Source organism: Saccostrea cucullata, unplaced genomic scaffold (genome assembly GCF_032062105.1).
Source record: "Saccostrea cucullata isolate Sc308-1 unplaced genomic scaffold, CSIRO_AGI_Scuc_v1 ctg319, whole genome shotgun sequence".
Lineage (NCBI taxonomy): Eukaryota > Metazoa > Mollusca > Bivalvia > Ostreida > Ostreidae > Saccostrea > Saccostrea cuccullata.
Window position 1 is genome coordinate 838,464 of NW_026920610.1, and position 11,909 is coordinate 850,372.

At 32.1% G+C, this 11,909-nt stretch overlaps 1 protein-coding gene across 1 annotated transcript; it reads left to right on the forward strand.

The window, feature by feature from the left end:
- Positions 1-221: 221 nt before the first annotated feature.
- Positions 222-11,699, forward strand: LOC134253687 (b(0,+)-type amino acid transporter 1-like). The gene is made up of 14 exons (XM_062736273.1): positions 222-346; positions 1,766-1,864; positions 5,431-5,532; positions 5,769-5,896; positions 6,138-6,273; positions 6,428-6,553; positions 6,780-6,879; positions 6,982-7,026; positions 8,927-9,050; positions 9,175-9,278; positions 10,260-10,356; positions 10,614-10,763; positions 10,930-11,110; positions 11,334-11,699. The coding sequence occupies exons 1-14, from the start codon at positions 340-342 to the stop codon at positions 11,378-11,380; spliced, it is 1,446 nt and encodes a 481-aa protein (XP_062592257.1). The 5' UTR covers positions 222-339; the 3' UTR covers positions 11,381-11,699.
- The last annotated feature ends 210 nt before the right edge of the window (positions 11,700-11,909 follow it).

The window sequence follows — 11,909 nt, forward strand, 5'->3', positions numbered from 1 at the left end:
TGTTTCAAAGATGATCCATTATGAGCATTAATGATCCGAAACTGCACAATGCTTTTTCCATAATGTAGAATGACATTGATTCGTACTCGATGACTTAAAAAATATTCCATTTCATCGAAATGATTGCACCAAAATCGATTTACTGATGCATACATGTGAAATAGGTCGCTAACTTATATATATATAATATACATTGCCTTACTTTTATATCAGAGCATGCAAAATATTTTGGATCAAAGGTTACTCAATGTCTGGGGTCACATGACTTAATGAGTTTATAAGCACGGAGACATGCGTGGACATTTCACCTCTTAACATATTTGGGCATTTTTACCTAATATGGAAGGTATGTATTTGTTAACGTATGACTATTGAATATTGATTTAGTTTGATATTTGCAAGTTCATGAGCTAATTGTCAAAAATTGTCTTAAATTCAGATTGTGTAAAATTACATATTCAAATAATTTTTTTTTTATATTTTCCAAAATTTTATATTGAATTTTCTACATGTATCAAATAAAAAAAAAGTTTCACGTGGCTAAATCGTGTTTTTAAAGTTTCTTATTACTGTTGTGTCCTACTTGATTTGCTGACTTTACTGATTTTAAATTTATGTTACAGAAATGTAGATTATCTGTTATGTAAACACTGAATGGAGTCTGAAGAATGGCATTGAAAAGAAATCTTTCGATGATAATTAGACCATGATTCAATATAAATAACAAATACGATATCGAATCTGAACTTTAGAACTCATGCATTCACTTTATCGTCCTCATATTTGCAATTTGTATACAATAACATGTAAATAATTTTCACCTTTACAGTTTTGGATTCTGCTATGAGGTTATAATCTAACATGCATCTTGGATATCAGATAAACCTTATTTGCATATATATCATAAGGTAGCTTATTTGAGAAAAAAAATAATTCTGGTAGTATTAATACGCAATTTATCCATATCAAGTTTATACAAGTATGTAAAAGCTTATTTAATTCGTGTTTTAAATTTTAATATGTAAGAGATTTTTAAAGTGTGACTATAGAGGCAAAAAAAAAAAAAAACCAAAAAAAAAACCAAAAAAAAAAAAAAAAAAAAAAAAAAAAAAAAAACAACAAACAAAAAACAAAAACCAAACGATTTTCTCACATGAAAATTTTAATACAATCTTTTTAATTATTTTCTCTATAATATGAAAAAAAAAACAAATTTGATTCACTGAACATACAATCTATTTCGATGGATAATGAAACAAAATACTATGCCAGAACTTTTTTTTTATTGTTGGAAACACTGTTATCTGTTAGTAACCTTTAAAATCAATAATTTAAAAGAATCCAATTTTTTTTTACAAACACTTTTACGCACTGTAATTATCTTTTGTTTATTTTTTTCCACCCCAGTTGGAGTTACTTCACATATAAGAGAATAAATTAAAAATTCAAGCTGATATCTCCAGAAAGTTCAATGGCTTTAAAAACAGCGATAAAAATATATTGATCCTGCATTTGTCAATATAAATTACATGTAGGCCATATTCAAGATCAGACCGACTCGATCCGCTTCTGTGACCTTCTGTTACGTAAAAATGTCACGCAGGTCAAGGTCCGTATGTAGTGATATTTTACATGGATATGTACGTATTAATCTCATCGAACACTTACTCACTCCATGGGGGACTAGATCATGCGCAAAAATGTACCATCTAAACTGTATTTAAACAATTAGAAATAATATTTTGGTTTCATTTTTTTGCCACAGAGAGGAAAAAAATTGGTACGGATGCAGAAATGTCATCGAAACTGGACCAAAACGTGGGACTACTGTCAGGCGTATTTCTCATTATGGGTACCATGATAGGTAAGTCTGATTTTATCTGTAAGTAATAATGCAGATTTTATTGGTTCCTTCTGAAGTAATTTGTACATATATTATACCAATCAAAGCATACATTGATTAGATAAGAAAAGAAGTATAGAAATTCATGTCACTAAAAGTAGAAAAAAGACATGCATCTTCTATACCCTTACTATTTCAAAGAGTGTTAAAAAAATGTAACTATATCAATATCTCATAACTTATGTTTTATGAAATGTCATTTTTGTTTATTTACATCGTCAATAACCCACGGGTGATTCACATCGAATCTCTCTATCATTATTGAGGGAGCTTATGGTTTGCGACCTTGGTTATTTCCAAATTTTCCAATTTTGTAAAAATTTTATCCATGAGTATTAAATGTTGACATTTTATTAATGACTTTTGAAACAATATGTACACATTTAATACCAATCAGAGTAACATAAATTTTAATTATTGGAATGATAGAGGAAGCTACAAATATTTATGTCATTCAAAGTATGAAAACAGACCGACCTTAGTACAATGAATAACTTAAACTTTTGTAATTTGCTAGTATAAAGAACGCTAATGCCTACCAAACAAAGGTTACCGCCAATACCCAACACTTGTGTTTAAAAAAGATAAATTCAACCTCCGTGTTAAATAAACCTTTTTGTAGAATTTTCTATACCAACCTTTACCGTCACACCCAATGTGATATGGCAAGATTTTTGATAGTGTCGCGGTATTTTTATTACTAAATCCCTAAGGGTGATTAAAGAGAGTGTCGGTGAATGTCGTTTGATCCCAGACTTCACACAGGTATTATCGTCTGGATAGCTATCGGATGTTCACCTGTGCAAGATTTGCATTCAAATTTCCTCCAGGTCTTTGATCCAAGAAAATCAACCGAGGAGAAACTCCAGGCCAGCTCAGCTCAGCTCAATACATTGGCCTGTTTTACAAAAGCACTAGATCGATAAAGTGTAAAAATTGTCAATTCTTACTAAAATGTTTATAATTTTGTAAGTTTCTACTTGTGTGATTCTATATTACTGAATTCTATTTCTCACATTAAAATCACGGAAATACCGATTTAAAATATCGAATAAATTGTCATGATAAACTTTGAACCTGGGATATAGGAACATAAGAACGTAGGATAGTTTTTTAAAACGCAGTTTAGGTAATTGTTTTCTTATGTCAAGTTGAAGACATTCTCACAAATCCAGTAAACAAGAAACAAAAAAAAAAAATGGAAAGAGAGCAAAATCACGGATTCCTTGATACGCTAGGTGGGACGTGGCTCCCTTAAGGTTTGTGTGACAGTAGTAAAGGAGAAACTTCAGGAGTACTGTGCAACACTAAATTCACACTATATTCGAGAAGTGGTAAAAATCAGATGTGGATACTAGAAAAATTCCAAGGAATTTGAAATCACACAATTTTACCAAAATCAACAGCATAAAATGAACAATCAACTCTATATAAATGTATAACCATTCCTTATGATAAATTCCAGGCTTTTAATATTAATAATAGCCACTATTTCAATGAAAATGGAACTTTTGAATTTTCTTGTCTTGTTATTGGCGATTCGCAATTTTGTTTTATATTAAAATGCATCTTATTGTACACATAAGTCCTCTGAAGATGATATTAGAAAGGCGCGTTTGAGTTTCTATTGACAATTGCATTGTTGTTTTTGGAGACCAAGTTATCAAACAATATATTAGAATTCCCATGGCCATCAGTTGACCCCGTTATTAGCAGTCATATTTTTGTATTCATATGAAGCAGAATTTGTCAAAATTCTTATATATATAAAGAAGGAAAACACTTGTTGTGGCCTTCAATTCGACATTTAGATATATCAACGACGTGATGTATTGTCAATTTCCAGTGGTTATTTCCATTCTTATATCAAAACGATATATCCCGGCAAGCTTTAAATTAAAGATTCCACAAAGTATGACACATCTATTTCATATTTTACAAGAGAAAGACATTGATGCTATTTCTAGCAACCAAGCTTTCGGAAAAACGTGATGACTTTAACTTTTCTATCGTAAACTTCCCTTACTTATGCAGCAATGTAACTTCATCACCTGCATAAGAGGTTTATATTTCTCAGTTGATACGATACGTAAGAGATGCCCTACGTATGAACAATTTCTAACACTAGGTAATTTACTGAAAAACAAGTTCCTGAAACAAAAATATCAGCAGTCTCGTTTAAAGTCATCATTTCGTAAGTTCTATGGTCTATACAATACTAGTAACCTTGTCAACAAGTACAGTTTATTATTAAGTCAAATGCTGACCGAGGTTGTTTTCATACTCATTCTTTGGTCATGGTATATCCATAAATGGACGGATTTTTCTGTTATTTCCCGATCATGACAAGAAGCACACGGCGGGTGTGACCGGTTGGCGGGAACTGCTTACTTCTCCATGGCACCTGATCCAACCTCTGATATTTTGAGGTCCGGTTTTTCTACTGTGCATTGTCTCCATAAATTTCATCTTCATTAAATAAAAAAAAAATCCAAGAAGAGTTTACCGGTAGACAAAGAATTCACTTAAACAAAGAATATGTTTATTGAAAAAATGAAAAAAAAAAAAAGAAAGAAAAAAGGCAATTGGTTGCATTAATGAAAATAGTGAAAATATTGCCTACCTACTTGACACAGCTACTTAAAATCTTATCAGTTATGGAGAACTGATTTAGCTAACAGAAGTTCTGGAAATATATTTTAGAGGATATCGTTTAAGAACAAAATTCAATTTCACCATGAAAATGAAAATCCCTAAACCGTATCGTTAATGCATACTAAGAAGATGCCAATAATCATTTTTCAAATGATAAAAAAAAACTTCTTATTTTTTTATGTCCGGTTTTTCTCTGCTCCAATTTTTCATTTGTAAATGAACTTTTGCGCTTGAATATTGTGCGTTATCTCCATAAATTTCACATTCATTAAATGAAAATGTAAGGGAAATTCTATGAAGCATATTTCGCAGAAATAAAAATGTAAGGATTTTGAAAACTGATTATTCTCTTAAGTCCATCCAAACAAAACATGTTGCGAGCGAGCCAACACAGTTTTCTAAAATGGAGAGGTGAGATCAGGCACCATGGAAAGTGAACATCCTCTTCTTTTTTTTGGTTGGTCATACCTACTGTATGCATTTTGAAATGATCGAGTGAATGGAAAAATCTGTAGATATTTCATTGTAAAATAGCAACTGAGTATTTTACAATTTGTATCAAAGGCGAGAGTCAACATTTGACTTTTATGACAAACATAATGACTTCAAGTTATCTACTGTCAACTTCACTAATAAATTAGCAATATAAAATTATTATATACATATCCACTTTAACTCTCCAAATGATACGCAATATTGACAGGTCTGTCTTTGCTCTGTATTAGATTTGTTTTTTGAGGACTTCTGAATCCAATAACTGCTCGTTATTTTATCATTTTTCAATGTATTACCAAGCTTATTCAAGTGTATTACAATATCCATGGTATCGAATTTTCTTTTTGCAATTAAATCTGTGCAATGTTCTTTTATAGGGTCTGGTATTTTTATTTCTCCTAAAGGTGTGCTGGAAGGGACAGGCTCTGTTGGTATGGGCCTGATCACGTGGATGGCATGTGGATTAGTTGTCACTCTAGGTAAGAACATTATTTTTTTTATCAGAAAAAAAGACCATTTAGTTACGACATCATACATATGATATTTTTAATATTGAAATTCAATTGAAAATGTAATATTGAAAGCATGGAAGTATGTAAGTTACATACCTTGTATTATACCACCATTGTATATTGTCCTTATTTATATTGTCAATTTGATTTGAAATCGTACATACCTTTTGAAAGTTGAACCAATAAACGTTTCTGTCTTGAAGCGGCATTATGCTATGCAGAACTTGGAACTATGATTCCAAAATCTGGAGGCGAACATTCCTATTTAATGTACACATATGGAAAAATGGATAAATGCATAGGCCCGATTCCAGCTTTTCTCTATGACTGGGTAAATACAACATGTTTCCTCTCTGTCTAAAATATGTTACTAGAAATGCTTCCTCGACGTTCTCAAAATGTGATTCATTATATGTAACAAATAACAGACTGTAAAGGGAACCTCTTCTTAAACGGTTTTAATCATAATTTATTTATTTCATCATCGAAATAAAGAAACAAAAATCTTGTTTTTCATATATATTGGAGGATTATATGAAAATTGAATGTTTGAACATTATAATGTTTGGCAGGTTGGCTTGTTCATTATACGACCGACCATGTTCGCCATCATGACGTTGTCTCTAGGTACCTACGCCATTAAGCCCTTCTTTCTGGATTGCAAACCACCCGACTCTGCCGTTAAAGCAGTTTCCTTAGCAGCCATCTGTAAGTATTTTAGTGAATACCGAAAGCCATTGAAAATTTCTATATTTGTCACTTTCATTATTCCTATAATCTTCTAGTCCTTTTTTGTTGATACATGTATATGGTCCCATCTTTAAAAACAATCAAGATATTACGTTTGGCAATTATTTTTCAGTTGTTATAGCTTTTATCAATGGATACAGCGTACGAATGGCCACATATATTCAGAATATATGTACAGTGGTGAAGCTGATAGCTATTTCAGTACTGACTGTCGGCGGACTGATCAAAATCATACAAGGTATATAGAATTCACTACATGATTTCAGTTCAGCTTTCTTGAAATGTGTGAAATCCTTTCCAAAAAGAAGCTCTATTAGGGTTTTTTCTTCTATAATAAAAATTGTTTTCCAGTACAATGCAGTCGTTTATCATTTGAGAGAGAGAGAGAGAGAGAATACAGTGACCAATTCGAATGTTTATAAAACTGCAATCCCAATGAGATTTGATTTTCTGTACTGCTTTAGGCAATCGTGAATACATCCAGGACGGCTTTCAGGACACAGAGAGTGATGTATCTTTGATTGCTATTGCTTTCTATAACGGACTTTGGGCTTTCGACGGCTGGTAAGATATACAGTGATTGATATAAACTTCTATAAGATGTTAAATTGTAGGAAGTAAAACAATATTACAAAGTTCGTAAAATTTGACAATTTTTATTTTTAGGAACAACTTAAATTTTGTTACAGAAGAGTTGAAAAATCCAGGAAGGTAATGCTATTTGATAATAAATATATGTTAAGTGGAATTATTTCTTAAGTTTGAAAATATTGAAAACTTTTACAATGTACTTTAAAATATACACTCAAGAAGGATATGGAGATAACGAACAGTATTCAATATCAAAGTCCATAAAACAAAACAAAGTAGGAGCAGAGCAAACACGGATCTCCGAAACATCAGAGGTGGGATCAGGTGCCATGGAAGAGTGAGCATCCCCTGTTGACCGGTCACACCCGCCGTGTTCTCAACTTCTCATTGTCATGATCGTGAAATAACGGAAAAATCCGTTGTCAATTCAGTGTATAAATGATGGACTAACAATTGGTATGAAAAACTTTAGTCAGCATATGACTCAATGATAAATTGTATTTCTTGACAAGGTCATTGTGTCGACCATAGCACTAACGAAATGATTACTTTAAACGAGACTGCTGAAATTCTTGCTTCATCAACTTGCTTGCCAATAATTTACCTCGTTTTATAAATTGTTCATAGGTAGAGCATGTTCTTGCGTATCGAATCATCTGAGATATGTACACTCCGTATGCAGGTGATGAAGGTATATTGCTGCATAAGTAAGGAAAGTCGACGATAGAAAATTTAAAGTCGTCACATTTATCATATAACTTGGTTGTTAGGTTACCATTAACGTCTTTTTCAAGTAAAATATCCAAGTATGAAACAGATGTGTCAGACTCAGTGGTGGCTTTTATCTCAAGCTCTCCTGGATAAATCGTATCGACGTAGGAATGGAAATTACCATTGTTAAATGACAATACGTCGTCGATATATCTGAAGGTCGAGTTGAAGGCCACAGCAAGTGTTTTCTTCTTTTCACGCATAAGATTTTGCATAAATTCTGCTTCATATGAATACAAAAATAGGTCTGCTAATAACGGTGTGCAATTGGTTCCCATGGGAATTCCAATAGATTGTTGGAAGACCTGGTCTCCAAAAACCACATAGATATTGTCAATCAGAAACTCAAACACCTTCTTGATGTCAACTTCAGAGTACTTAAGTGTGCAATCAGAATCTTTTTTTACAAAATAATATTGCAAATGATCAATGACCAGGTTAAGTAAATTTACGAGTTCCATTCTTATTAAAAAGCAGTTGTCAATGATATCAAAAAGCCTGGATTTAATTCATCGTGGGGAATGGTTGTGTATAAAGTTGAAAAGTCGTAAGCTTTTAAACTGTTGATTTTGGTAAAATCTTGTGATTTCAAATTGTCCAAAAGTTCTTTAGAATTTTTTAGTATCCACATCTGATTCACACCACTTCGTGAATATATAGTTGCACAGTACCCTTGAAGTTTTTCCTTCACTACTGTCAATATCTTTGTGAGGAGTAACGAAAGAGGCTTGGTTGAACATTTACTGGAACCCGCAATGTATCTTTGTAAAGATTCTTATAAAGGTTCGGAATCCAAAATATATAGGGTAGTTCAAATTCATTTTGGCTCTGTGAAATATTAAAAATGTTCAAAACTGACATATGATTTTGAAGAATTTCTTCCTTAGAAAGGGAAGTATGAGTATAAGTAGGATTACCACTTGTAGAATTAAATCCAAGTTCTTCTAGAATACAATTTATATAATGAACCTTACAAACGAAGACAATGTTGTTACCTACTTTGTCGGTAGGGACCAGAACGTACTGATCATGTAATCTATCTCATTCTTTTTTCACTTCTGGTTTACTGAACACAGAAGGATAGATGGTTTTCATATTCCTCCTCAATCTTTTAATACGTGGCTTTTACATGGATCAATGAAAACTATTTTATTGAAAATAAAAGTTCCATAAAAAAGGAAAGATTAAAATGAACTGAAATTAGGAATTATTTTTAAGTGCTATAGAAAATTTAATATATATTATCTAGAAATCTCCCTATCTCAATCATGATTGGCATCCCATTAACAACAGTATGTTATATTCTGGCCAACATAGGATACCTGGGGGTCATGTCAAAAGAGGAAATCATTGTATCTCACGCTGTGGCTGTGGTAAGTAAAAATGATTATATTCTCTCCATTAAAATCTTTTTTGCTAAATTTAAGTAAATAGAAGTTAATTACTGTGTTCTTTAAATGGAAAATACAACTTTTTAAACAAACCTTGTATTTTCAGACCTGGGGTCGGTATATACTAGGAAAAGGAGCCTTTATCATGCCAATATTCGTTTCTATTTCTTGCTTTGGTGCCGCAAATGGCTGTTTATTTGCTTCAGGAAGGTACCATGTTTCATTTGCTATTTAAAGTACTTCAATAAATAAAAAAAAATATTATCATGGTAAAAGTCTAAATAAACCAATAATACATTCGATAATTTCGAGAAGCACTTTTCCTCATGAAGTTATACTTTCGAGCACCAACTTATTAAGTTTTGATAGCCCTGACTTGTTTCAGGATAATTTTTTCTAAGTTAGATGAATAAAGCAGTTTGCGTTCCAGGGGAGGTTAACTAGGAAAGGGGGATTGTTGAAGTTCAAAACAATGTCCTGCATTATTTTCTTCTTTCAACATCTGGTATTGCCTAGGAATATCGTGGTTAAATACAGGATAGTCCTTCCATTACTTTTTTTTTTGTTTTGCTATTTATAATCACAGAGAAGAATTGCATTGATTAACATTGTTATAAATCAACAAATAAAATATGTCTGCTTATGAGGTTTTGAGAAAGCAAACCTGCACAAAATCTAAGGAGACAAGCACACTAGTCCCTTTTATTTAACTTTCCTTTTGAGAATTTTACTCGTATCGAGACTCTGCCGACCGAAGGTGGAGGGCTGAAAAGTAAGACCTTCACCCTGCACTCAGGGAAATTGAGTTTTGAGGAATATTTTTATACTTTTACCTACTGACAATTGTGACCTAAGAAATCAATTTGTACGGCCTTCTCCAAATGAACAGTGTCCACGTTCTGCAAAAAGATTCGAACCCGTAACTTGAAAATCAACTCCTTGCTCCTCCTCCATAGAGTAAACGATCTATATCAACACTGCGCCATATTGGCGAATGCGTCCAAATTTTAAAACTAGTCATTTTCCGAAAAAAAGTTCTTTTTTTATGTTACGTTTAAGAATTAATAAAGATTCTTATTTGGATTCTAAACTACCTGTATCACAAATTCATAGAAGAGGAATAGCAACCGTCCTTTCTTCCATAACATGTCCAAATGAAATTATTTCTGATGGATAAACTTTCTTTCGCAGACTGTGTTTTGCAGCAGCCCGTGAAGGTCATTTTCCTCAGGTTTTCTCTTACATAAGTATTAACCTGAGGACTCCGCTGCCGTCCATAATCTTAACTGTGGGTACTAGTAGTTTTGTGCTTCATTTAAACCAATTATACTCTATATATCAGCATAACCATTTTTGATATACATATATACATGTAGTTCATCATGAAAATGAATCAAAGATAGGATGAAAAAAGAGGAAACGGTTAATGTCAGCACTAGCAGTGTTGCTTTTATTTTGTGAAAAACAAACTATTTTTTACTTTCTTAATACATTACGTTGATATTAATGAACCTTTTATCAGTACTATGGAATTTCTCATTGTAGGCGTTTATAGGAGCCTGTTTAATCATTCCTGGGGACTTGAGCACTCTGATCGACTTCTTTAGCTTTTCGGCCTGGATTTCCTATGGCTTTACTGTTTTTTCTTTGTTAGTTCTACGGAGAACGGAACCAAAAACAGAGAGACCATATCGGGTAGGGTGAAGAGAAGAAAGTATTTCTCCCTCATTGTAATGTAATCTACATATAAAATCTAATGCAAGTTTATAAAGGAAAACTATTTAATATTATAAGGAATTGGTTAAAACCAATTTCAACTGTTCATTCTTGTCTGAGAATAAAGTTTTTTTTTAACTTTAAGGTCCCGACTATTATTGCGATTTTTGTGGTACTGACGTCACTTTACCTCGTTATGGCTCCAATTATACGTTCTCCACGGATTGAATTTTTGTATGCAGCACTATTTATAGCCAGTGGTATTTTTCTATACTTCCCTTTTGTATATAACAAAAGTAGATCCTCCATTGTACAGCCTATAGTAGGTAAGTATAGAAAGTGTTAATGTCAAGAGGCCCATGGGCCACAATGCTAACTTTAGTTATCACTTTGATCCTTCGATCTGTTCTTATACCTAGGTATTTCTTTTTCCTATTTCATTAAAAATACATTTTCAAGGACAAATTTTCTTTAGATACGTGTACCAATAAAAAGTACCTAGAAGTTAAATTCATAATACATGTACAAGTATTTTCCATTTTGTTTTAGATTGGATCACTGCAAAGATTCAGAAGATATTTCTAGTCGTACCTTGACATTTTTTTATTTGTGATAAATGATGTACTTAGAAACAAAATTGTGAACTCAGTAGTATGCTTTTAGTGTTTCCAAGAGTAACTGTTGTGAAAGTCAGTATGCAACAATTTTTTTCAGCAACAAATCCTACATTGCATGGGGGTATCTGTTGCTAGAATAAAAATCCCTCTTTCATATTAGCTTTTCAAAAAGAAATTTTTTTAATGTAGAATGCAAAAAAAAATTAGCTTAACTTTTGGGACAAGATAGGTAAAAGAAAAGATAACACAAATTTAAAATATACGTGTATGAAGTTATGAGTTATGCGTGAGCGGGTTATGAGATGATTCGATAGCTGCAGTGTTTGTTTATAATTATATCTGTAGTAAAACATATTAAATTGAATACGTTTAATATTGTATACTAGTATTTATATGCATTGTATATTTCTTTGATGGAAGGCCGCCATTTAAAAGATCTGAAAGATCTATAGAGGTGACTTGCATATTGGTGAATATGAAATTATATTATGTGTATTTAAATGTTTAC

Bases quoted from the DNA above. Each gene is read 5' to 3' on its own strand.
- LOC134253687 (XM_062736273.1), top strand. The intron at 1,865-5,430 runs GTAAGTCTGATT...GTTCTTTTATAG, and splicing joins CATTATGGGTACCATGATAG to GGTCTGGTATTTTTATTTCT. The intron at 6,274-6,427 runs GTAAGTATTTTA...ATTATTTTTCAG, and splicing joins AGTTTCCTTAGCAGCCATCT to TTGTTATAGCTTTTATCAAT.